The sequence below is a fragment of the Mustela nigripes genome, chromosome 13 (assembly GCF_022355385.1).
Source record: "Mustela nigripes isolate SB6536 chromosome 13, MUSNIG.SB6536, whole genome shotgun sequence".
NCBI classification, from domain to species: Eukaryota; Metazoa; Chordata; class Mammalia; order Carnivora; family Mustelidae; genus Mustela; species Mustela nigripes.
This window is the reverse complement of record NC_081569.1, coordinates 128,320,990-128,347,023: the sequence shown is the minus strand read 5'-3', so window position 1 is coordinate 128,347,023 and position 26,034 is coordinate 128,320,990. Positions and strand designations below refer to the sequence as shown.

General features: G+C 52.3%; 2 protein-coding genes across 2 annotated transcripts in view; both read right to left on the bottom strand.

Moving 5' to 3' along the window:
- Positions 1 to 1,048: 1,048 nt before the first annotated feature.
- On the bottom strand, positions 1,049 to 6,193 carry NGB (neuroglobin). The gene is made up of 4 exons (XM_059373659.1): positions 5,914 to 6,193; positions 4,386 to 4,497; positions 3,595 to 3,714; positions 1,049 to 2,206 (listed from the first exon to the last, which is right to left on the bottom strand). Exons 1-4 carry the CDS (start codon positions 6,000 to 6,002, stop codon positions 2,072 to 2,074), a joined length of 456 nt encoding a protein of 151 aa, XP_059229642.1. The 5' UTR covers positions 6,003 to 6,193; the 3' UTR covers positions 1,049 to 2,071.
- A 3,716-nt stretch (positions 6,194 to 9,909) lies between these two features.
- The window catches only part of POMT2 (protein O-mannosyltransferase 2), a 43,031-nt gene continuing 26,906 nt past the window's right edge, over positions 9,910 to 26,034 (bottom strand). The window contains exons 10-21 of the mRNA XM_059373647.1: positions 25,672 to 25,738; positions 23,136 to 23,205; positions 20,755 to 20,833; positions 19,462 to 19,613; positions 18,928 to 19,019; positions 17,809 to 17,885; positions 15,096 to 15,167; positions 14,732 to 14,791; positions 14,531 to 14,636; positions 13,497 to 13,637; positions 13,224 to 13,338; positions 9,910 to 12,415 (exon numbers count right to left, since the gene is read on the bottom strand). Coding sequence (XP_059229630.1) covers positions 12,310 to 12,415; positions 13,224 to 13,338; positions 13,497 to 13,637; positions 14,531 to 14,636; positions 14,732 to 14,791; positions 15,096 to 15,167; positions 17,809 to 17,885; positions 18,928 to 19,019; positions 19,462 to 19,613; positions 20,755 to 20,833; positions 23,136 to 23,205; positions 25,672 to 25,738 — 1,137 coding nt within the window. The 3' untranslated portion in view covers positions 9,910 to 12,309. The remainder of the gene's footprint in view (positions 12,416 to 13,223; positions 13,339 to 13,496; positions 13,638 to 14,530; positions 14,637 to 14,731; positions 14,792 to 15,095; positions 15,168 to 17,808; positions 17,886 to 18,927; positions 19,020 to 19,461; positions 19,614 to 20,754; positions 20,834 to 23,135; positions 23,206 to 25,671; positions 25,739 to 26,034) is intronic.

The following is a 26,034-nucleotide window of genomic DNA, read 5'->3' as shown; positions in this document are numbered from 1 at the left end:
AGTCTTAGGTCAACACCAGCGGGCCCAGGGGCGGCCCTCCAGCCATTCACAGCCTGTTCACGTGAGACCCACTCTAAATGCTGCTGCCCGTCTCCAGGTCCTGGCTGGGTCTCTACCTCCATCTGCCTGATCCTCCTGACCACACACACACACACACACACACACACACACACACTTGCTCGTACTCGCTCTTTAACTCTGGAAAGGTAAACCCATTTAATCTCCTTTAAAAAGCCCACTCTGGAATTGGCACCTGCCCAACCAGGGAAGGTCTACAAGACTTCCTCGGAGACCCTGTGAACCTTTGGGGTCCTCTGCTGCTCCCCAGCACCTGGCCCACTCCTCTCCCTGGCCTGACCTTGTCCACCAGGAGGTGGGCTCCCAGACTCCTGACCAGCGATCTGCTTCAGTGGATTAGTGTGGGTGTGTGTTGGAACAAAACAACCCCAAATGTATAATGGCACAAACACAATAGAAGTTTATGTCTCTTTCCTATAAAATTCAAAATGGGTGAGTCTTCGTTGCACAGGATGGAGAAGCTCCTGGGTCCTACCAGGTACTTCTGATTAGTGGGTACACTCCTCCAAGCAGCACTTCAGGAACCCAGACTCCTTCCACCTTGTGGCTCTGCCATCTTCCACACGTGGCCCTCAAGGTCACTGTAAGCCGTTCATCAGGCTGGGCAGAGGGATCACAGAACTCCTCTGAGCATGCAGGGGTTTGAGGGGGTGCACATGTGCACACATTCCATTGGTCAGAATTCCGTCACATGCCCCCACCTAATTGCAAAGGAGGCTGGGAAATGTTGTCTGGCGTCATGCCCCAGAAGAAGAATTGAGCTTAGTGCCCGGCTAGCCAGTTTCCATCACAGACTCCCAGCTCCATCTCTGCCACCGGCTTCTGGCCTTCCCCATGCCTCTCCTTTCTCTTATACCCACCCTGGCCTCGGCCCTCCCCACCCCATCCTCCTACCTTGTCCTTAGGTCCCCCGCCCTGCAGCTTCCTCTGGCCACAAATCAACAACCAAGAAAGGACCAGTCCCGGCAGGTCAGAGAGGCACACAGAGCAGGTTTATTCCTCATGAGCTTACACAACCAGCACACAGAGCAGAAGGTAAGAGTGCAGACAGCTTGGGGTGAGGGCGGAGGGCCTCTCCGGCCACCCTCTCTCTGGTCCAGCAGCCTAGGCACGCAGCAGGTATTAAACATGGGGAGCTGTGGCCCCACAGTGCACGTGAGCAGTAGCAGAAAGGAGGCAGGGGGGGGTGCGTGGCGTGGCGGGGATAAGACCCAGCCCTGCTGGAGGGGGTGGGGAAGAGCCACCTGGAACTCAGGTCTCTTTGGCTCTTTGAAATGAAATCACCCCTCCTTCCTCGCACTCCCCCCTTCCCATCCACCCCCCTCCCCCGGCTGGCTAGCTCTTCCTGCAGCGTGGTACTAAAGGAGCTCCCAGCAGTAGCCTGAATGGGGGAACAGGATACAGCAAAAGAAATACTACCCTGGCAGGGGGCATCTGGGACCCAGATGAGGTCAGCTCTCCTGTCCTCAGTGGTTCCCTTGGCTACCTGCTCCCACTCCTTGGGATTCTACCACAAAGGCTAACAAAGTCCCTCCTCTTTACTTGTGAAAGGCAAAGGCCCCTGGGAGAGAAAAGCATGGAAGGCTCTGCCCCCCACTCCCCTGCTTGGCCTAGGCCCGCCAGACGAGGGCGGCTGACAAGCACCCGAGCTATCAGAGCTCTCCGCCTTCCCAGCCGCACGCCATGTCCGTGACCGAACACTGCTCTTCTCCTAGTGGAGAAGGGGATGCCAGAGGGAAAGACGGCAGGCAACGAAGAGGCCACCAGGGGTGCAGGGAAATCCCCTTGTGGAAGGAAAAGCCACCCCCATCTACAGTTGGAGGTGAGGGGGACAGAGACCCAGTCCTGCTCTGTCACCTCCCAGGACAGCCAAGGGGACAAGGACCAAGATGCAGGGAGGGCTAAGGGAGCCTGGGCTACCACAGACACAGAGGAACAGGCAGACACAGACAGAGGGCAGCCGCCAGGTGGAGCCCTCCAGGGGCCGCGCCTCTTATTCGCCGTCCCAGCCTCGACTCATGGCCTGCACCACGGCCCCGTAGAGCTGGCTCCAGGCGGCCCGCATGGCTGGTGTGAACGCGGGGCCCAGGCACTTCTCCAACATGTAGAGCAGGGACTCCCCCACCGTCTGCAGAGGCAAGAGGCACCTTGTCATTCCCGAAGGCGGGGAGGCATTGCTTCATTCCACAGGTGAGATAACTGAGGCCCGGACCCTTCTTGTCTCCTGCACGGGGTCCATGCTTCCCAAGCAGGATTCTGCCCCAATCCTTGGGTACCACAGGGGACCCACCTTTCCCCCTAAATCTGAGGCTTTGTAGTGACTGAAGTATTTTGCTCCATTCCCAGCCTTTAAACCACCCTATGACTGGGGCCAAGGCCTTGCCTGGGAGCCCCCAGCCTAGAGAAAGCAAAGTCATTGCCCCCAGGCCTCCATTTCCTCTTCTGCAAGGCCTCACTCATGGTATTAAGAGCCCAGACTCTGCAACTAGACAGACCAGGGTTCCCTTGCTTATTCTACTGTTTATGAGCTGTGTGGCCTTGAGCAAATTTTGTGACCTCTCTGAGCCTCAGTTGCTTCTTCAGTTAAACAGGGAAAGTAAAAATTCCAGCTCATTGGATTGCTGGGACAAGCAAATGTGATCATCTACAGAAAGCTCTTCGCACAGCATCTGTACACAGTAGGCCTTCAAGAATAATAATGGCTCTCATTTGTTATTGTTAGAACAAAATACGGTTTACTTAGTCCACAAATATTTACTGACATACTGAAATATTTACTGAAGATCCAGAAGATCCACTAAAGACCAGGCACTGTGGCAGTGCTCAAGACAGGACAAGACTAACTCTGTCCCTTCCTCTGGGTGCTGACCATCTGGCGAGGGAAGGGGACTCTGGGGTAGACTGTCACGTCGGCAGCCTCCAGTGAACCACACCTCGAGGATTCACGCCCGCTGAGCGGGGTCGCTCCACCCTGAGCCGTCACCAGGAGGGATGCAAGCAGGGGCTGGAAGAGGACGGGCACGCTGGGGCTCCGCCCTCTGGGAATCCAGCCGCCACTCTGCAAGGACGCTCAGAGAGGCCACCGAGTAACGAGACTCCGCAGGGAAAGAGATCCTGAAGGATGACAGGCCATCATGGATGCAGCAGCCCAGCTGACTGCAGTACGTGAGAGCCTCCAGGCCCGCCATGTGGAACAAAAGCACTGCCCCCACTGAACCCAGAGAAAGGAGCAATCCTTTGCTTGGGATGGTTTTATACACAGCGATAGGAAACCAAGCAGACTGGCTAATCCCAGGGGCTCTTGAACTTTCCATGGTTCTAAGAAAAGCCACACCAGGAAAGAGAAATTGGAGGCTCAGAGAGGTCAAGGCAGTGCCAGGGGTCACACAGCACGGAAGTACCAGTTGCAGCCCACCAGCCCTAGTCATCTGAGGGTGTGGAAATGGGGAGAAAGAACAGATGGACAGGGAGGACTGGGAGCATGGTGGCCTCGGGTCAGGAAGTGCCTCTACCCACCGAGAAGGAGCTGAGCTTCACACCCACTGCACGGTGCTTCTTGCCCAGGCCGGCAAGGTAGTCCTCCAGCGAGGACAGATCCTCTACATTGGTCACTGCAGTGTCAATCACGAGCATCACCTGCCAAGGCCAAGGCAGCAGTGAACTGGAGAGGCCAGAGCAATCCCACCTGCTCACAACCATAGTCCAGAACCTGGGGGGTCCCAACCTAGAGTAGGACAGGTCCACCAGGACCTTGTATGCCAGGATCTGGAAATGCAAGGCCACGGGGCATCTGGCTGGCTTCACTGGTGGAGCATGTGACTCTTGATCTCGGGGTTGTAAGTTCAAGCAGCAGGCTGGGTGTACAGATAACTTTAAAAAATAAGATAAAATCTTAACAAGAAAGAAAGGGAAGGAGGAAAGGAAGGAAGGAAGAAAGGAAGGAAGGAAGGAAGGAAGGAAAAGAAAAGAAATGCAAGGCAATCTGTGCCTACATGGAGTAGGCACTCAACATGTGGCCAAACTACTAGTGTTATACTGTGAAGGCAGCTCCTCTCCTCTGAGGGTCTCAGGGCCCGCTACATGGCAGTGGGGACGGTGCTGTCTGCCCCGGCTGAGGAGAAACTGAGGCACTGTGAGAGTCATGAGCCTCTAAGGGAACCCCTAGTGGATCAGTGCCAACGCTGAGGGCAAGGGGGGAGCAGGGACAAGTTGGCCAAGCCAGAAGTAACCTCCCGTAGCCCGAGTCTCCCATTCTGTCCTGGGAGGACCTTCTCCCGGGTCTCCAGGCTGCTCCACCTCCGCCTCACCTTCCTGATGTGGTCCAGGAACTCGGGGGATGACAGGCAGTCCTCCGGGCTGGAGAACTGGCGGCAGTTATACTGGAAGAGTGGCAGCAGATCAGGCTCCAGGTCAAACAGCCTGTGGGAGGAGGCCAGGCGTCAGTCCCAGGAGCCCTGGGGGCCCAGCGGTGCCGGGCTGGGGGTCGGGAGGCAGGGATTCAGCTGGAAGCCAGAACACACCCTCCAACCTGGCACGGACCCCGTTGCCAGCTCTGCGGGCACCCCTTTCCCACCTCTCCCACCGGCGCGTGGGGCACCCTGAAAAGAACAATGAGTCCCTAGGCCTCTCATAGGACCCGGCATACAGCAGCCCCTCTATAAACAGTTCAGAGGGCTGGGAGAGGAAGGAGTCCTCAAATAGGAAAGCCCTTCTCTGTCTCTTCCCTTCTCTGTCTCCGTCTCTCTCTCCCCCTTCCACTCTTGGTCAGAACCTTCTAGTCTCATCATGTCTGTAGGGGCTTGGGCCAGTGATGACAAACTATTAAGAACTCCTTACACTTACTGGACATTGAGTACGTTACATGTGGTTAACTTGCGGATCCCTCACAATCCTAAGCAGTAGGTATAACTGTTATCCCAGTCTTACAGAGGAGGAAACAGAAGCCCAGAGAGTTTAAGTAAGCTTCCTGTGATCACACAGCTTGGAAGTAGCAGAACCACAGAGGGTCCCTAAACCCACGGAGAAAACCGTGGCACAAGCAGAAGCTCTCAGTCCCTTCTGAGAGGGTTTATTGGGCTTTTGCGCAGCCCTGCGAATGCATTCCCCCTTGGGGAGGAGGTTTTGCAAAACCCTCCTCAGGAGTTCTGGGCTGGCTTTGGGATCCAAACTCCTGAGAAACCATGGTGACAGACCATTGCCTCTGCAGATGGCTGAGACTCTCCGGGTAAGGCTGGAGACTGACCTCCCTTCCCCTTGGGGTCTGTGCACCCCTCTCCTGTGCGGTGAGCCATGGGGGTCTTATCATCCCTGCCCTGGTGGTTCTCCCGTCCTAGCCCGGTCCTTCCCTGGGAAAGGTTTGCCCTTCTGCTGGCTGCTGGCAGTGTGCACCCCTAGGGCCTGGACCGTGCCCTCCCTTCAGGAGCCCCAGCACAGGCTCCCCGCATGAGCCCTCGTGGAGGGAGGATACACTTCAGGCACCACCCAAGGACTGAGCACTAAGGAGCCGAGCCAGGGAAGGGGCGCAGCACGGGGAGCAGCGCCTGCTGGCCGGAGTGGAAGGAGATCCGCCGGGGAGGACCCCCGCCCGTCCCCGGAGAGTCGCTGCAAGCGCGTCCGCCGCTGGAGGTGGGAGGTGGGGAGGTGTGGAGCACAGAAGGGGCTGCGCCACCCGTCGCTGCGCTCGCTCCTCTGGCGCACATCTGGAAGGGCCCCGGCGCCAAGGCAGCGGGCCAACCTTCCCTCCCCTTCCGGACCCTTCCGGTTCAGCCGCCGGGAATCCATTTCTGGCAAGGCACCCCGCCACCCGCACCCCCGGGGCGTTCGCGGAGCCCTCACCTGGCGAACAGTACGGTGCCGTGCTCCAGCGGGCTGCGGCTCACCGCCCGCCAGCTCTGCCGGATCAGCTCGGGCTCCGGGCGCTCCATGGTCGCCCGGGGACGCGGGACGCGAGGCTGGGACCCTCGGGGCGCGGGCACCGTCACCGCACGTGCCGCGCCATCTCCGCGGCGACGCGGGCCACTCTGCACCCCCGTACGGCGCCCCCCCACCCCCCGCCGGGCGGGGACCTACCACCGCTCCCTCCCCGCTCCAGGTGGCGGCGCCCCGCCGTGCCCGCCCGGCTGGCGCTTCCGGGGACCCCGCTCTGGCCGCTGCGCCCTGCGCCCCGCGGTTCCGACAGCGCCCCGCCCCGCGCCGCCCGGCCCGGGCGCTTTAAAGCAACCGCGGCCCCCGCCCCTCTCCGTCCGTCAAGGCGCTCATCTCTGGGCAACCGGCTGTGGCCAGGGACGACCTGGTGGCCCGGGAAACGCCTGGGCTTCAGAGCTTCACAGAAATCGTCGAGCCTCTCTGGGCCTCAGTTTTTCATCCGGAAACTGGTGATGATTCCACCACTTGCTGGTTAGGGCACTAGCTGAACTTGACCGCGTTAGGTAGGTCTCTGTGCGTGCCACCTCTCCGCAAGCTTTCCTCAGGTGCTACCTGGAGGCATTAGAGTTCGCCACCCCCTTGGCACAGGTTCTCCTTCCTTCTGCCCCACGTGGGGCCGGGGATGCCGAGCACCTGCCTGTGTGACCAGGTTGAGGCTGGAGAGGCCCTCTGCCCGACTCTGGGTCGGACCGAAGCATCCCCCACCTCAACCCCCAACCCCTGTCCCTGCACCCCAGGGCTCTCACATCTTAGGGCCAGGGCCAGGACCGCCCCCATTTCCAGTCAGGCCTGGGGTTCTTTTTTTTTTTTTTTTTTTTTTTAAAGATTATTTATTTATTTGACAGAGATCACAAGTAGGCAGAGAAGCAGGCGGGGGTGGGGGTGGGGTGGGGTGGGGTGGGGAGCAGGCTCCATGCTGAGCATAGAGGCCGATGCAGGGCTCCATCCCAGGACCCTGAGATCATGACCTGAGCTGAAGGCAGAGGCTTAACCCATTGAGCCACTCAGGCACCCCAGGCCTGCAGGTTCTAGAGAGAGCTCCAGTCTGGCCACAGCTCTGCTTGGCCAGGGCCAGGTCTAGCTGGGACCACTGCAGTACCTGGATATCCAGGGAGCTAAGTTCCAGCATTCTACTATTCCACGATTTTCAATAGACTTTTAAAAATTTTAAGAGAAGTATTATTTTGTTCTTTCAGTTGAAGTTCAGATAGTAGAATCTCATGCTTGTCATTCAGGGTATGAAGCTGACCACCTGTTAAGCCCAAGCTTGATTCTTTCTTTTTTTTTTAAGGGGGTGGGGGAGGGGCAGCAGGAGAGAGACAGGCTCCCCACTGAGCAAGGAGCCCCACACCAGGACCCTGAGATCATGACCTGAGCCCAAAACCAAGTTGGAGGCTTAACTGACTAAGCCACGCGGGTGCCCCAAAGCCTTTTTCTTTCAAGCATGAAAGTTCCACCGGCCCAGGGCTAGTCACCCAGGCTTTGGAGAGCCAAACCCCCATTTATCCCTCATTATTTCCAGTCTCTGAGCTCCTCTCAGCCTCCTTGCTTCTCTCTTTCAGTGTCCTCAGTAAGGGGGTCGGGTAGTGGGGACTCAAGGAGCCTTTCAGCCCACCTCCTTTGGCTCATGGATACAAGATGGTATTCGGGCCAGGGGTCATGAACAGGCTGAGGCTCCATGCCCAGGAATTTGGAATATACCTTATTCCTTTCTTCCCCATCTCCCCACACACCTCTGGGGTCTCTGCGCTGAGCAGGAGAGCAAGGGTAAGGCAACCTGGCTTTTGTCCAAAAGAGTCCAAGATCCCCGAGTAAGAGCACAGAGGGACTGGAGGCAAAAGCGAGAGGAAAGCTAGATTACTAGGGGGCTGGATTTCTCATTCAGTATCCATGACCTGCAGCCAGGTCAGCAGGTCTTGGGGGTAAGGCCACATAGGTCTCTGGTGACTTCCACCTTTCAGTGCCCAGATGCCCTGTGCCTTGTGCAAGTCACCTGGCTTATCTAAGGCCTCCCACCCCACTCAGTGTGCACTTCCTGGCAAGAGTCTACACTGGGGACCTTCTTGCCTCCTTTCCCCTTTGGACAGGGTCTGGGTCTGATAAGGTAATGGCAACTAATGGCTTTAGCTGGTAAGTGGTGGAGGCAGCACTCACTCTGTCTCAAGGCAGGAGGAGGGGGCTCAGGGCGCTGTCATCTCTGCTTCCCTGGAAAAAGGACCTGAGAACCTGGCTGGGCCTGAGTAGGGCCGGGGGGAGGGAGGGTGTTCCAACCAGGAGACAGAGGGTCTGAGTCCGTGTCGGAGGGCTGAAGAAGTCACAAGAGCTCCTATGGTTGCCTGGCATCTGCCCATGACCTGGTAGCAGGTTCTAGTGGAGGCAAGGGGAGTGCTGTTCTAGAGCCAATGCTTGCTGATGTGGAGCTGGCGACAGGAACAGAGCCAGCGTCCACTGGGCCATCTGGTCCCAACTCTTTGCAAGGGTCTTTACATCATTCACTCTTCATCCTCACCAGACCACTATCGAGGAGGTACCATTTGTTGTCCTCTGGTTACATGGAGGAAACAGAAGCCCGGGGGTGTGGTCACGTGTCCCAGATCCCACGGATGTACACGGCGGGGCCGGGATTTGCCCTCAAGTCTGATTCCAGCCCATTCTCCATGCCCCTGTGTTCCACTGCCTCCTCCATTCTGGTGGACTATGAGCAAGAGCTGTGTCCACAGTTGAGAACCAGCCAAGGGCCCTGGGTCTGGGTCAGTGGTGTCCGGAGCTGGCTCTTTGGTGGCCTCAGAGAGCCAGCTGTACACAGCTAGCTTTCCAAAATCTCACACAGTGACATCAGGATGGTAGCCTGAAATGGGCCATGGTGGGAGTATTTACACCACGGAAACTGGCAAGTGCCACCTCTCAGGGCTCTTTTTCCTGAGAGACGACTGGGCTGGGTCCAGCAGCGAACACCGGCCCCCGGGTCAGCTGTGGATGCACTAAGCAGCATGTACAAAGGAACATGCTAAATCTGGACACTGAGCTGCGTCCAGGCCTTCTCCCCAAGGGATCTAGGCTTTCCAGGTTGTTCTGGGAAGGGGCTTCTAGCCCCAGGATGAAGCTGGAGCAACAGAAAAGGCCGACTTGGTGCTCAGTTCTGGCCCCGCTGTTGACTGAGTGTGGAATTCAGGCAGATGTTCAGGCAAATAATAACCTCTCAGCACTGAGAGATTAATCAACCAGCACTGACCTCGCTGTGCCTTCATGAGGATCCGGTGACACAGAGCCATCGGGCTTGGGAAAGTAAGCTGTGCCAGCCGAGACATGTTTGGTCCTTTTCTAACCCGCCCAGACTTGGTGTTTTCCATGCTCTGAAGATCTGCATGAGCCCCTCCCCACCCCCTCCAGCCACTCTGGTCCCCAGAGGGCGGGGGAGTCAGGCCGCCCCCACTTCCCAGAGAGGCTACTCCTCTCCTCCCCCTGTCTACTGCCAACACATCTCACATCTTTTGGACCCTTAGCGTCACTCCTCACAACAGAAGACCCCTGGTGGGATGGGGTCTCTGGTGAGCACAGTGGAAGCTGCTACAATGCTGGGCCATACAGCTGCCTCAGGAGTGGACAACTGTTACTCTCTCGTGCTCCTTGCCCTACTACATGGCCAGTTATAAGAGAAAAAGTAAGGTCCAGCTTCCTACTTATTTTGGAGTAAGTTAAAATAAATTAAAAGAACAACCAACATTACTCAAGCAACCTTGTAGGCGGAAGGGCCCAAATGTCCCCTGGGGTAACGAGGCTCACCTGCCCAGCCAGGGCCTCGGACACAGACACGGTGGAATGGTTCCTGCACTCAAAACATTCCTGTCTTCTCTCTGGGAACCCGAAGGAAAGTCAGATTCAATTAAGGACAAGAACACCATGGCATTCAAAATAAGAGCTATTTATTACAAAAGTAAATGGCCTCTGATTATCTGTGGAAACTTTTTAAAAAATATATAAAATTGTGGCTCAAAAAGCTGGCTGGAGTTTGCGCTAACAAACATCTTCTTCCTCCACCAGCTAGTCTGTAGGGCACGTCACATTTCCATGAATTCCTGGGCCCCAGAGCCCACATTCGGAGCCCCACCTTGATCGCCTGTCCCCAGTGTCTACCACCAACCGAACCTGAGCACGGAAGCTGCACCAGCCCAGACGGCCTTGTCCACAGAGAATGTCTGCCAGGCTGGGCTAAGAGGAAGAGGAGGGAGTAAGCCAACAATTCTCTCATCCCTGGAAAGCAGGAGAGGAGACAGAGGAGCCCCTTGTCCCCAGTGTGGCCAAACTAGGAGGGAGCCATGGGCAGGAAGCTTTCTCCTTCCCCGCCCTCACTCAGAGTGGCTGCCTCTCTGGTTCCTCGGAGTTCCTCCCTTCCAACCAGCTCCTAGTAGGAAACAAGAAGGTACAAGGGGACCTCGGTCCCCTCCCAGTTGTCGTGGGGCCACAGTTCTTGGCTGAGGGGCAAGGACAGACTCCCACTTTCTCCCTCCAGGAGAGCCCACCCAGATGGCTGCCCCGCCCAGCTCAGGAGACACCAGCTCCACCCAGGGCAGGAGAGACAGTGGTGCGATGCGGCGGAAGGGGTGAGCAGAGGTTCTTCATCCCTGCTCTCCTCCCCCTTCCAGAAACACAATTAAGCCCACAGCCCAGACTCAGCACACAGGCAGCACTTCCTGCCAGGGGAAGTCAAAAGGGCTGCAGCCCTGGGAGAGGGAGGTCATCGCACCCCAGATCTAATTAACAAACCTGCCTTGTTTTTGACATTGCTGCATTTCCTCTATTAACATTAATGATGGCCAGTCGGAACGGCTCAGGATGGCCAGAAGCGTCCCTCCCCATGCCCAGTAGGTAGCACAGCCTGTCCCTGGGCCCAATTTCCAGTCTCCGTGGCAACCGCCTCCGGAAGATGCTCTAAAGAGCTCTGACCCTGTCAGAATCGGTGGGGGTACAGAGGAGGGAGGATGAAGTGTGGCAGAGCCTCATCATTAAACCGGGAAGCATCACAGTCCTCTGAGACAAAATACTCTGTCACGCACCGGCGGGAGGGAGGTGGCTGAAGCATGGGCCTGGGCCTGGTGCAGTTCTGACCCAAGGGCTTTCTTAATTTCTTCCATTTGGGGAGGAAGTGAAAGGAACAGCTCTGAGCTTCTTGCTTGGGCCTTTAAGTGGTAGAAAGTAGAAGCTTTGCTGCATTTCTAGGTGCTCTGGGTCTTTGGGAGAAAGAGATCGGTGAAACGGTGACAGAGAGAGGGAAATGAAACATATCCAGGGCAGCAGGGAAGACAGAGACGTGGGGAACATCTCATGAGTGACAGGAGCAGCAACCCCGATGGGCTGCGGCAGCCCACTGGGACCCCAGCGTGGCACCACAGATCCCTGCCTTGCTGCCCACCAGCCTCGGCTGCTCAGGGGCCCCAGAGGTTCTCCCCACCATGGGGAGAACGCATCTGCACCACCCTGTAGCCAGGCTGGATGCGGAGGGAGAAGGACGGACAGCAGGAACCACCTCCGGCACACAGGGCCTGGGAACACAGAGCAGCCAAGGATAGGACGCCGTTCCTCCCACCAGTCATCCAGAGCCCGGTCCTCTGTGCACACTGCAGGCAGGAAGTGCAGGCACCTGCTGCCCCAGGGAGTTGCCGGCAGTTCCCCCAGGAAGCAGCTGGGAGGCCTGCCCTCCAGCTCAGGGGCGCTCAGTTCTGTTTGTTTGTGGGGAGAAGGCAGCACGGCTTTGACAGCCCCATCTGTCTGTCCTTGGTGATATCCCCAAGTGGGCCCAGTGAGCTCAGCCTTCTTGGAGGTCAGAGAATTTGGGGTGGCTCTTTTTTTCAAACTAAATCCAGTGTGAAAGAAATACCAGAAAATACTACTATAGCCCTGGACTATTTCTTACAGTTTATGACACTCAGCTGTCCACAGTCACGGTCTGTATTCCACAGGTATATGGACAAATGAACCCTCCCACTCCGACACACTCACCCCCACGCTCTCACACACTCATCCTTCCTTATGTTGCACACTTGGGGAAACGGGCCTGAGAGATGGCCTGTGTTGCTGAGCCATTCCCAGCTACGGGATCCCAGCAGCGGGATCTCTGCAGACAGCGCTGCGGCTCTCCCTAGTGTGGGGTTAAATTCCAGGTATGCTCCCAGAGCTGGATCCTGGCAGGCAGCAGAATTCCTCAGGCTCCTCGGGCAGCTTTGCCCACAGCTGGGAAGGTCCAGGGACTGGCTGCACAGCTGGCTGTCCCCAGAAAGTTCCTGGACTCAGGCTGGTGTAGCAGTAGCCTCAGAAGTCCCATGATTCAAGCCATCTTAGTCCTGCCATGGGACTTCGGGGGTCCTGGGCTAGGGGACCGACCATCCCGTAAGCCAGAGGGTGGAAGAGGTAGAAGCTGTGAGACAGAATCCAGAGGGAGGCCATTGGTACCCAGTGTCCCGGGAGAGGCAAGGGCCCCACCGATCTTTGAAATTCAGCAGCCCCTGCTGGAGCTTATCAGCTCGTCTCCACCTACAGAACCTACTCCTCATCACCATGTCTGAGTTCAACATGTAGGCACACCGTAGTCCGAGGGCTTAGTAGATGCTGGCTTAATGACAAAGAAGGAAAGGGCTCCTCCCAGGAGGCCCAGGGGAGAGACCAGTCCCGGGGTCTGGTCGGGTCTGGCCATGGCTGTTTGGCTCAGAGTACTTGTTAAAATGAGCATGTGCCCTCAGATCACAGGCCCACCATTTCCTGTTCACACTTTAATGCTGCCTCCCAGGCCCCTTAAGGCCAGTGACTTTCACAGGGGATCTGAGACTGGCCCAGAGCTGGGGCAGTGAGGCCAAGCAACACCCTCCTGGCAGTTATTCTGAGGTACGCCCCACACCCTTCCCTCACCCTCTGCCTCACCCACCCCCGCCAGGGCTGTCGGGCGGGAAGCTGAGGCGACTAAAGAAAGGCAGCTGGGATGGTACAAAAGCTGGGCCCCCTAACAAAAAGAAAGAACACACAGCCCCAACTTTCTCCTATCTGGCTCCACATTGGGGTCACCTGGGGAGCCCTGAAATCTGGCTCACTTGAATCAGAGTCTCCAGAGATGGGGCCCTGGCACCACCCTGCTTTAAGAGCATCTCGGAGGACTCTAAAGTGCACCAAAGGTATCAGAGTTGTGGGCAGGGAACAGGGGGGCAGCAATACAAGGGGCAGGGGCTACTCACCTGTAGGCAGTTCCCAGAAGCAGGCTCAGGAGTCCTGCCGCATACATGCCCCTGGCCAGGAAAGGGGAGGCCAGACTCCAGGCACAGAGCTGCAGGATAGTATCCCACAGGATCCCTGGGAGAAAGAAGAGAGCCAGGCCTAGCCCCACGCTGTCAGAGGATGGCTTCCCGGGAAGCAGCAGAGAGCAGCCATCTAGGTCAGGAAGCAGGGAGACTCCCCCTCGGTGCTGCTCCCCGGCCCTCCTCCCCCAAGGCCAGGTAGGCGGTGCTGACCTGTCAACATGCTGGAGAAGAGCATGGCTGGGAAGTAGTGGTGGAAGTAGAGGATCCGGCCCATCAGGAAGAACGGGAAGTAATGGAGCATCCAGCCGAGCAGGAGCTGACCACCTCCTTGCAGCAGGACCTGGGACAGCCCTGGACCCCAAGCAGCACAGCTTGGTCAGCAGCCAGGGAGAAGGCAGAGACCCCTGCTCTCGTCCAGCTCTGCCCCTTCCTTGCAAGGGGACTGGATTAGGCCACAAGCCCTTACCAGGCCTGCCTCCCTCATTTGGAGCACTAAGCAAGCTGCTAAGCGAGCCCACAGCAGCTGGACCAGAGGAGCAGCTGGCCCTCGAGAGCCTTGCTCACCGCCTGCTTGGAGAGGCCTCAGCACCCACACAGATGCACCAAACAGCAGCAGGAGACAGCCCAGCCTCCAAAGAAGCCAAGATGCTGCATGGCCCACAGACAGCCGCCCCCAGCCCACTGCCATCTCCCACATCTCTGCTGCTGCAAGGATCTTTGCAGGGGCGGACAGGGCAGCGGTGAAGTCAGAGATGATTATGGATGGGACAGAGGGGGTCTAGGGCCATGGCTGTTCACACGGGAGCTGCATAGGGTAAAAAGAGCCTGTGGGAAAGTCTCAGGGGCTGTGGTCCCTACCCCACTAGAGGACAGGGCCACAGAACAGAGAGCAACAGAGAAGAAAAGGTGGGCAGCTCTATACAGAGCATAGAGTTCCGAAGTGAGGGCTCTAAAGTCAGACCACTTGGGCCTGAACCTTAGCTCTACACTTACTAGTATATGTCCTGGGATAAGTCCCTTCTCTTTGTGCCTTTGCGTCCTAAGCCATAAAATGGGGTTAAGAATGTTCTATTCTACAGGGCTGCTGAGAGGATGGAGTGTAACACAGTACTGGGTATTTGGTGACTGAGCTCTAAAAAGCAAAGGACAAGGGAAGCGGTGGGGTGGTGAAGGCAGAATGGCCCTTCGGCAGAGCAGGCTCCGGCCAGGTGCTAGGTCCGGGGAGGAAGACCCCAGGGACCGACCTTCCACCTCCGCAGGCAGGTGTGCCCCTCTCTGCACGGCGACAGCAATGATGCTCCCCAAGAGGATGTAGAGGACAATGCTCAACAGATTGAGCCACCAGACCACCTGCACGGGAAGGAGAACGGGCGGGTGAGAGGAGAGCCGCAGCCTGCCGCGGACCCAGGCTGAGGGCCCACGCAGGGAGCGCGCGGGGCACTCACCGGGTTGCCGAGCAGATACACGCGGAAGTCTGTGTCGTTGATCCCTGAGAAGCGCAGGCCCTGCGGAGCGGAAGACACCCTGCTGATCCCGGACCCGGTGCACCCTGCCACACGTGCTCCGGCGGGAAGGAGGACCAGCTACCTTCCACAGGAAGGGAGCCTGGGCAGGAGGCTCCGGGAGTGCCGATTCTATGTGAGCTCTTTGGGAAGGCCAGCTCAGAATCAGGACAGAAAACAGAGCCCCGTCTTCGGCCACCTCATGCCAGGTAAGGCCTTGCCCAGTCGTCCACCCCACCCTCACCAAGTCTCAATGGTCTCTATTTTGGCTCCATTTCCTGGGAGCAGCTCTAGCCTTGAGCCCTACCTGATAGTTGATAGGCCAGTGCCAGGGTTTGGATGTGAACTCATTGTCCTTGGGTTTGAGGCCATTGTTCCCCTGCAGGAAAAGGGCAGAGAAGAAGTTAGTCAAGGCAGAGAGATCTAGAGAGCTGACAGAAATGTGGGGAATGGGCATCTCTGATAGATAACCAACTGTCAAGAGAAACCTCCCCTGTCTCCCTCCCTTGCAGGGGAAGAATCTGGTGTTCTCAGTCACTGTTCACCTGCTTATGACTGCCTTACTTCTGCCAACACACAAGCTTCCACTGCCACCAAACACAGTCCATTCAGACCCACTCTACTTGAGAGAAAAAAGGACTTGTTTCCTGTGAGCACAAAACATATATCCATCTTCCGGACCAAGTAGAAGGTGTCTAGAAGGCTAGTGCGAAATACAAAATCAGGCTGGCTTACTTGTTTCCTCTGGAGGCCAATTTCAAATACAAAACCAGACAGTCCGATGAGTTCCTGAACTTGGAAAAAGTTACTTTAGTCTAGTGTTTGTCAACTTTTTTTTTTCATTCTTGCCCCTCCTGGGGCTTTTTAGACATTTTTTTCCTAAATGCCTCCCATGACACTTTAATACCACAGCTATACTCTAAATGTGTTTACATACTGGATGACTACCTGTGCTTCATACACTAGAAAGTTAAGGGTTTTTTGCCGTCCGAGAATACATTTTACTCTGGGAGTGATACTACCCCCATTCAGAGTGAACACTTTAGCCTGGAGGACCCAGATCCAGCACCTTTAATCCAGCAGCCAAGACTGTCCAACAGCCTGTCTCTACATACCACAATCAGGGTTTTTCCAAAACAAGAAGGAAAAGATCAGGACCCTGGACAGTAAGCACCAGGCCTGGTGCCAGCCTCATTATCAGAACAGACGGAGAAGCCACTTCCTGAGAGCAGGAGTGAGGTGTTATGAGTTAGGTCAGGGTTTCTCCACGGAAGGACTCAGAATGAAGAATGAATCATCCCGGGCCCCAGAGGAGCTGCTAAGGGAAATCCATTCCTTCGAACCATTGCAGTTGGGTCCCAGACTCCAGGACTCCAGCCAGAGCTCTAACCAGCCACAGAAAATCTATTCACTGTGTTAGCCTCGGAAATCCAGTTCCTTTACTAATCCAAGAAATGGAGGGAAGGAAAAACCTACAACCTTTACAGGCCTAAGCATTTATACATCCTTCCCTATGCTTAAAATCTAGAGTGGGCTCATCCCAGCTGACCTCAGCAGGAAAGGCAGCCTTCTCTGCACGGAACTCAGACCCTCCACTTAGCAGGCAGAGAAGCCCTCTCCTGTGCGGTTTCTCTCATTTGGACTATTTTGATCACCCTCCCCACCCTGACTCTATATTGGCTGAATAAGAAAGTTCCCTGGTCCCCCTTTATTCTTTGGCTCTACCTCTTAGACAATGAAAGAAGAAACGAGACTATTTAGACTTCATCTTAAAATTCTACCCAGACACAGAATGATGTTTTAGCTGACAGGCACGTACGTATTCAAAAGAGCTATGTCATCAGGCCACAGTGACAGTTACAAGCAGGGAGTCAGAGAAGAAGTGACCCAGAGATCACTTAATGTCAAGTCATCACCTCCCAATGTGCAGAAATGACAAAATTTGAATTCTCTGATCGAATCTGGTGAAGTAAGTCAACTGTATTTACTGAGGACTGCTTACATAATCACTTCCAGGAAAGTCCATTTGACAGCGGCTCAGCAGGGGACAAACAACGAGCACTACACGTCTCTGCGCCCCCGTGGGTGCAGCGATCATCACGTACCTGGCTCAAGATACAGCGATTCCTACACACCGTTGCTGCGGGATGCTGGCTTTCCACAAACCAGAGCAAAGGCATCCCCCACACATCAGCACTGCAGCAGGCTTTCTCTGCTGCCCAGGGGTGAAGTGAGCTACTGCGTAGAACTTTCTCAACTTAAGCATCTCCTCTCTCAATTGTTCTTACACCTTTCAGGCTAGGACGGCTGTCTCACACTCGTGATGGGGAGTAACAACGAGTGTTACGAAATCTGCGGTAGACTCAACCATGCCCCCTAACAGTTCCCCGTGTCTGGGAACACGAGTGGGCTCGTGGTGGGCACTTTATGCTGTAGATCAACAACATGCTCAGATCAGTATTCATGCTAATTCATTCTAATTTCCTATGATGGAAGGAGCTATCAATGTCTCAAGATCTTCAACCAAGAGCACTCTGGTTTTCGTGGGCTCTGCCGTTGAAGAGATTGGAGGATCACTTAGAATCAGCAGGGGTGGCGGTAACCAGCGTGGACTCTGAAAGCTGCTGGCCTGGCTCTGAAGCCTGGTCCACCTCTTCCGTTTAGTTCTGTGACCCTGGACAAGTTCTTTAACCAATCTGTGTCTCAATTCCCTCATCTTTAAAGTGGGGACAACCAGCCCATACGACTGTGATAACTGCTGAATAAGTTGGTGCGGCACTGTGCTTAGAGCTACGTAAGTGTGCACTGGAGTCTGTCGCCATCACCGTCATCACCATCACTGTCATCATTCTGCGATAAGGGAAATGCCTTCAAGGACCAAGTAAAGCAGAAGCGAAGACCCTTTCAAAGTCCCCCACCAGGAGACAGTGCATCTACACCATGGCTCCTGATCTGTGATGCAAATTTGTGGATGGTCGGAGCTCACAGAGAAGCCTTCAAATGCGAGGGGCCCACAGTACCCGGATCATCACCATGTGGGACTCCAGCAAGATCTCAGGAAAAGTGGGCTGCAGCACATCCAGGCTGATGTTTGGCACTAGACAAAGAAAGGACAGAGAAGAAAACCTCGGTTACAAGCACTTCTCACAGCTGTCTGTGTTCCAACACTGCTTCTGGAGCCCGAGTATAGCTTTCCTGATGCACTGGCTAATGAGTACGTTAGAGTGTTGAGGAGACAGAAGAAAGCTTGGCCCAATTCCTGATCATCCCTTCAGCTTATGCAAAGCCCTCGTGAGGCACTTGGAGAAACACAAATGTGACAAGGCCCATCCCCAGTGCTGCCATTGCTCTCAGCACTATCACCCTCCATTATGGTACAGGCTCGAATGCTGGGCCGGTCTGGGAGGACAGGGACCAAGTCCACCTCATTCACCAGTGTATCCCAGGGGCCCCCAGGCTTCCCACTATACTCACTAAAGAGTTGTTTCATTAGTAAAGTAATTAGCTGGTTGGCTAAATTAGGTACTAAGGAGAATGAAATAGGAAGCACAGAGAGGGGAAATCAAGCAGAAGCTTAAGAGGGATGGTGGAGGAGGACAAACGATGGATCCTAAGACTGAGTTGAAGATTACATTCCTGTAGAAACACCACATTGGAGCTGGGAGTACAGATATGGGGGCTCAAGGGCTATGGCCACTGCTTTCTGTGAAAGTGTTGGCTGGCTGGGGCTCTCCACAGGGGCATCACCGGAAAGCACCAGCCTGCTCCAAGCCTTGAGGGTGGGAGGAACCCAGGTGCAGGGGACAGAAAAGCCCAGAAGGAGACAAGATAAGTAGACCCGCATTGCAGGCAGCAAGGAAAAGCATCAGATCCAACAAGAAGCAGGGAAAATGGAACAAGAAAACTAGCTCTGGCCCACAGTGAGGTCACGGGTCAATTTAGGGGGAGTTTGAGGAGGATGGGAAGTTGACATGGATGGGAAGAAAAAGGAGCTACCTGTCCAGACACCTCATATGAAAAGATTAGGTTCAAAAAAGACAGGAAATGACAACAATGAGATACAGTGGCAGCAGAATCTATGAACATTGATTTTTCTAAGATAAGAGTTACTTATGTTTCCAAGAAGTAATCTCACTCACATTTGGGATTGATATGGTCCTCCACATTCCAGATAGAATTGAGGGTTTCCTTTAGGTATGGGGTGCAGGTAACCTCCAACTGTTCCCAGCCCCTGTGAAAAGCAGTCACAGAGGTCTCTCAGAAGACGTGACACTCACCAGAGAGTCGCACTGTCAAATCTCTTACATTTATAGAACCTGCTCTTTTCAACCCAGTGGCCATACTTTTTTCAACTTCACTCTTTTATATTCCATGACTGTCCTAGGAGGAGTCCAGAGTATTCCCACGTTAGAAAGGCCCAGAGCACATAGAATGTCCTAGACAGATGAACAACTATTCTGTTCAACTCTCAGAACACATAAAACACCAAAGGAACTCTGGAGTTCTGTGCTCTGTAACACATGTGATGCCTTTTCTCCCTCCATCTACCACTAAAATACAAGAAAACGTGAGGTGAACATTGACAACTGGGAAATAGAAGTTTCTGGTATACTCCTTATAGTGTGAAAGGGGAAAGATGAGCCTCAGTTGGGACATCAAAACCCCAGACTCACCACTTGGGCAAGACCTTTCCCGAGGAGCCCAGGACACAACCTGTGACCAGATGGATGAGGCGAATGCGACTTCTAAGCACTTTGATCCGGTTTCCAAATTTTCTGTTTACAACCTCAATCCGCCAGAAATCATTTGAGTCCCCTGTCCCATTCTGCCATGTCAATCAAGGGAAAAATACAAAGAAAGTTAAGATGACTTTAGAGAAGACATGTCAGGAAAGAGAGATGGCCCCCCTTCCGATGCCACCATGTTACAACGGTCAAAGACAAAATAGGCCTCAGTGGATGAGGCAGGAAGGGGAATGAGAGGGCCAGAGAAACACCCCAAGTGACGGACATTCCCTCAGTGCTCGCCACCACAACTAAGAAAAGTAGTGTGACTCCTGCGGCCCACACTCCAGTGCTTCACAGGACTACATTTAAATTCTAAACATATGTCTTTGCTCTTAAAGCAAACTCATGACAGCACCTTGAGCCAACAGAAATAGATTTGGGCCATTTGTACCCATTACTTGGCCATCTGGACACTCACTCATCTAGGCCAGAAAGGTTTGGCCTGGAGATGATATTCTGGAAATTAAGACATTTGTGTCTAATTCTCCTCAGGAGATGCCCTCAAGAAAATGATAATTAGTGGCCCCAGTAGCATGGGGTCAGCAAGCGGGAGGGGGGTTGGGAAGGCCACCTTAAGGAACACAGAATCTTGACTGATGCACTAAAGCCCCTGCAAGGGAACGTAAGATAGTCCTAAGTCTAGCTGCCCTCTCCAGTGGTTTTGTTTCCAAATCACTCCCCAAGTACTCATTGAGCTTCTTTTTCTATTAACTGCATCACCCCACGCTAGTAAAAAATTCAAAAGCACTGTGGTTAACATCTCCTGCAGAACAGGGAAGTAATCCTTAAAAGTAAAGTCAATGAGGACCTGGCAAAGAATAAATATATAAATATATGTTTATATATTTACCTAGGATCATCTTGTGGGTCCATGGCTTTTATGTCCACTGTGATTTAAAAAGGGACCCAAACAGTATTCATATGTGACATTTATTAAGTGTCAGAACAGAAAAATGGCATGGTTATTATGGGAGGGAAGAGATGGAGACAAACAGACTCACAGGCTGCTTTTCCCACAGCAAGCCTTGCCAAAAAGTTCCAAACGTTAATAGAGTCCCTGTGTAGCCCGTCATCCTCAGGAACATTCCAGAATTCCAGGGAGGATGTGTTCTGTCTCATGGCCATAAACTAGCCCCCACAATTTTTTACAGCCTGATCACACTCCAGTTGCTCACTTACTATGCCATAGCCAGTGACCTGATAGTGCTTCCGGGTCAGGGGGGCCTCATGATAGTGACTATGCAGGTTCCGAGAAGTCCTAGAAGTAAAGAGAGAGAAACGGCATTATCCTGGGGAAAAGAGACATGTAATGTCTCCTCTTTTACTAGGGATATTCAGAGTCATCTTTTACTGCAAGAAAAATTAGAATCTGAGCTATGAAATCCAACAAATCAGGAATATCTTGCCTATTTACTCACAAGAAACAGCCAGAGAATCAGAGAATTGCCCAAACCATGAGGGACAGACGGTAGGAGCCCTGGACCCTGTGCCAAGAAAGGGGTTAACTTCTGCAGTAGGGGGATGACTTACCACATTTGATGGCTCTGAAGCACTTAGCTTGCCTGACTCATGAGGCAGCTTTGGGGAGAAGAAACTAAGATTTGTAATCTACTCGTGCCTAAGCCAGGTAAGCCTCCTCCCTCCCATTTACTCTTTCTGCCCTTATCACCAGTTTTACAAAGTGGGGGTCAGAAGGGGAAGGGAGGAATTAATTTGGCTTTATTTACTTTGTTCGTTTTATAATACTTCTTACTTTTATCCACAATAAGAATTAAGTGTTTACTATAAAAATTCTGGAAATTTCCAAATTTCCAAAAATAAAACTCAACAATAAATGATAACTTTCTGTTAATAAAACAAAATGAAACTAAGTAAGTAATAAATAATAAAAACTAAAAAGTAAAGGGTGGGGGCTCAGTGCGTTAAAGCCTCTGCCTTCAGCTCAGGTCGTGATCCCAGGGTCCTGGGATCAAGCCCCGCATTGGGCTTTCCGCTCAGCAGGGAGCCTGCTTCCTCCCTCTCTCTGCCTGCCTCTCTGACCACTTGTGATCTCTCTCTGTCAAATAAATAAATAAAATCTTTAAAAAAAAAAAAAAGTAAAGATTTAAAGTAAATCTTTAAAAAAAAAAGTAAAAGTAAAGGGTGCCTGGGGGGCTCAGTGGGTTAAAGCCTCTGCCTTCAGCTCAGGTCATGATCCCAGGGTCCTGGGATGGAGCCCCGCGTTGGGCTCTCTGCTCAGCGGGAAGCCTGCTTCCTCCTCTCTCTCTGCCTGCCTCTCTGCCTACTTGTGATCTCTGTCAAATAAAAAAACAAAAACAAAACAAAACAAACAAAAAAAACTAAAAAGTATTCACAATCATAGTAGGAAAAAGGTTTTCTCTCTCTCTATATATATACAGTGTGTGTATATATATATATACATATATATATGTACACATACACACACACACACACAGAGCATAGCTTTTCTCTATATATAATCCCTGATTTTTAAAATACTCCATACTGAATGATCGTACTATACAATATTTTGCAGAGCTGCTTCTGCTATCTATCATTCCTATTCGCTCCTGCACATGGTGCCCTATTTCCTTGTGTGCTTAGTTATTTTTTACTATGTACTATTCATCATCACTGAAAAACTATTTATGGTAATGGAGGGCAATCTCTTTCCCAAAAGAGGATTTACATCTGCTTTTAGCCAGGCACCTAGGAAATATTACCAGTCTAGGATTATATTCATTGTAATTCATGGCCTAAAGATTTTCAGACCATCCAGATGAAATTAATTTGGGCCACAAATCCATATGAGGATCAATTGGTAGATACAACTTTTCAGGAACCAGAAATAGCCCCTCCTCAACCCCTGCTCCCCCTGCTCTAGCCCTTTGTGGTTTCAAGTTTGGGGGAAGGATCATTTAATACATTTACCACTTTGGGTGAGCCTACAGCTTTGAATTTACAACTCTCTCTCTCAAGGGGCAGTCAAAACCAAAGATCGAAACTCAAGATTGCAGGATCAAGGCAGAGATGGCTGCAGCATCCCACTCATTTTTCTGGAATCTCCACACCCCACTTCCACTTAGATTTTGTCCTGGTAACTCCCTATTGCCTTGTCAGCTCTTTGATGCTTTAGGACGCTTTCATGTTATTCCAGCATTTTTAGTCATTTTCAGTGAGAATATTGCTTAAATAAACCAGCTTGCCATATTCTCAGAAACAGACTTCTACATCTTCCTAAAGGTAGCCACTTGAGAAGAAGCATTGGGTAACTCAGATACTTTTTTCCCTCCCCTGGAAAAAGGGAAACTGAACGGTATCTTCAAAGTTCAAAGCTCCCAAAGCCAAATCAGGCAGACAAAATTGGCCTGCTTATTTCACCAGACTTCATAAAAGAAGTCTGGGTTTTCATAAAATGGCTTTCCCATTCTAGCACAGCAGCCTTGTTCCATTTACTAGAGCCTCATCCAAATCGGACTTCTGTTTCCTTCCAGCTTAGAAGAACTCCTTACCTTTGGTGCCCATACCACTCACTCATCCCAGAGAGCCAATTTACTTACTCTTTGTGTTCTAGCCGAATGATGTCTCCATGTCTTACAAACTCCACTGGGAAGGAAGGGTCTAGGGGATCTGCCAAGAAGAAACCAGCATTGATATCTGAAGTCATTCACTCATTAGGCTAGTATGAAATGAAGGCCTGCAAGTAAAGAGTTACAGTATAATATCATAGACCCTAGAGGTGCAGAGTGCTGGGAGGACAAAGAGAAAGGGCCACTCCCTGTCTCAAGGAAGATATGCTTGAAAAGCTCAGAGATATGCTTGAAAAGCTCTTTAAGGAGGGGAGAATATTGTCAGGTCAACAAGTGGGGCCAGATATATGAAAGAGCAAAACACATCTCACCAATAGCGAACGGTTTCCTATAAGTGGGAAGGGTGTGTCGGGGAGAGGAATGGGAAAGACTGTGGGAATCGATGATGTGAACAAGTAAGGCCACGCAGTACAAGCCAGGCTAGGAAATGTGGTCTTTGTCTGACAGGCCCCGAAGCCTCCATAGGAGGGTTTTTAAGCTGGGAAGTCAAATAATAAGATTTTCCTTTTAGTAGTAAAATCATAGTCTTCCATGTAAATGACCATATGCCTCGCTCTCCTCAGAGTCCAATGTTAAGCCCTGAAAATTTTGTCTGTTATTATCTTGTCTCTGACAATAAACTTGCTAAGCGTGAGGTAAAGAAAATGATGAGGTGACAAAAGAAAGGGACCACATCATCTAGAAACCAAGTCAGATCAGGTCTAGCAAGACAATGACAATGGAAAAGGAGTAGTTGTAGTAACCAGCAACACAAAAAAGATCCTTGCAAACTTCTTCCCAAACAGTGAGACACTAACACTCAAGGTCAGGAAAGAGAAATGTGCCAGAACAAATCACTAGTTTTTAAGAGAATTAGAAAACTCAAGTGTAGGGCGCCTGGGTGGCTCAGTGGGTTAAGCCTCTGCCTTCGGCTCAGGTCATGATCTCAGGGTCCTGGGATAGAGTCCCGCATCGGGCTCTCTGCTCAGCAGGGAGCCTGCTTCCTCCTCCCTCTCTCTCTGCCTGCCTCTCCATCTACTTGTAATCTCTCTCTGTCAAATAAATAAATAAAATCTTAAAAAAAAAGAAAAGAAAACTTAAGTGTAGGGATGCCCATTCCTACATGGACCCTAAGGTCTCCGAAAAAGATTAATCAGCAAAGGCGACAAATCAAATAAGTCAATGGGAGGCAAGTTTCATTTTACAAGGACGTGGCGGGAGGGGCATTTTTAGCCATCAAGAACACAAAGACCTAAATAAATAAAATCACAAATGAGAAAGGAGAAGGAACAACCAACACTATAGAAATACAATCAATCATAAGACAATATTATGAAAAGCTATATGCCAACATATTGAACAATCTAGAAGAAATGGATAAATTCCTAGAAATACATAAAAAAAGACCTTAATTTGTATGGTTCCCACTTCCCTAAGTGCTTGCAGCTCTCTGCCTTCACACACCTTAGTTCCCTGGTGGAAATGCAACCACCTTAAGCTAGAAGCCACATCAAATAACAGATCAGAGATGTTCCAAGATTTGGTCGATGCCCACATAACTTTAGACGTAAAGCAGTCTTGCCTCATAACCCCTCCTTGCGATAGGCCGCTTACGTTTGTCCTGGATGAAAACGATCAATATTGTCACAAGACTGCAGCAATATGAGGTGAGGAAAGGAACAAAAAGGGTGAATTTAGGTGAACAGCCACCTACTGCCACACCAAAGCTCAGGAGCCGCTGACTCCAGAAAGGTGGAGAGCCAGGCGGGGTTTACTGAGGAGTCACAGAGAAAGCCTGTGACACAATCAGCAGAGGCTCAGACGTGAGCAGAAGATGCCCTTTGTTTTCTTCTCAGCTATAGATACAGAAAGCATAGCTGGCAGGCAGCTAGCTCCCTGACCAAAGAAAGATCTGGATATAGCCCATGTCATAAAGCCCCAAGAGCCCATTAAATGTGCTTCAGAGCAGCTTTGCCCCGGCCACCCAGGGGGCAGGCCAGCAGGTATGGAGTGAGGACCCAAGCACCAGGCTAGACAAGCCCAGCCACAGGCTCTGAGATCTACAACTGACTGGTCCAGTCCAGGGATGACCAGAGGGCAGCAGTACTCTATCCAATCAAGACAACTTGAGCTGCACCATATGCTGAGGTCTGCAAGGCTTAGTGTGCTCTCATTACAAAAGAGAGTGGCCACCATGTGCCCTCAGCTGGGTCTACTCAACTAGCCCCCAGCAGCACGTCTAGGTAACCAGTCTAGACTAAGTCTGAGCCTTGGCCGGGTTCTCTGGCTTCAGCATGACAGCTCTTAAGAGTGAGATCTTGCTCACTTCTTACCTCCTATGTTGACAACAGTGCTTGGAAGATAGTAGATGCTCAATAAGTAGCTGTTGAAAGGATAAATGAGATCAGTAAAGGTACTGCCAAGGAAAGCTCTGGAATGCCCATCTCCGTACCATTTGAAGGCATGAGAAATGTTAAAAATGGCTCAGAGTAAGCAGTAATGCAAGAAACATCAGTTCCTACATTACCTGCATTTGTGTTGTGTTTCTTGATAATCCACAGGTTGTTGTAGTCCTTGTGCAAATATGTGGTGACCTGGGTTGGGGGCAGGTGGGAGAGAGAATACCATCAACATCGGCGTAGCCACAGGACAATCAAGAGCAAACCAGCATTGCTTAAGCCTCTTTCAGAATCCCCAGCTACCAACCTGAGGGGCCATGCTGCCCAGGAGGGTTCCAAAGTAGCCCTACTGAGATTCTCTCCTTCCATCTGCATTTAGAGGTTTCTCCTTCAAGTGCCTTTTTGATCGGTCTCTCTGTATATTTCTGCATCTTATCTTTAAAGTTTTAGCCTCCTAGAGGAGGAACCATGATACATTGTGTAACATAGTC

What these genes read in the sequence shown, in the direction of transcription:
- NGB (XM_059373659.1), bottom strand. Translation starts at nt 6,002, where the DNA reads ATGGAGCGCCCGGAGCCCGAGCTGATCCGGCAGAGCTGGCGGGCGGTG. An exon ending in GGCACCGTACTGTTCGCCAG is followed by an intron (nt 4,498 to 5,913) that starts GTGAGGGCTCCG and finishes CTCCTCCCACAG; the next exon opens with GCTGTTTGACCTGGAGCCTG. An exon ending in TGAAGCTCAGCTCCTTCTCG is followed by an intron (nt 2,207 to 3,594) that starts GTGGGTAGAGGC and finishes TTGCCTCTGCAG; the next exon opens with ACGGTGGGGGAGTCCCTGCT.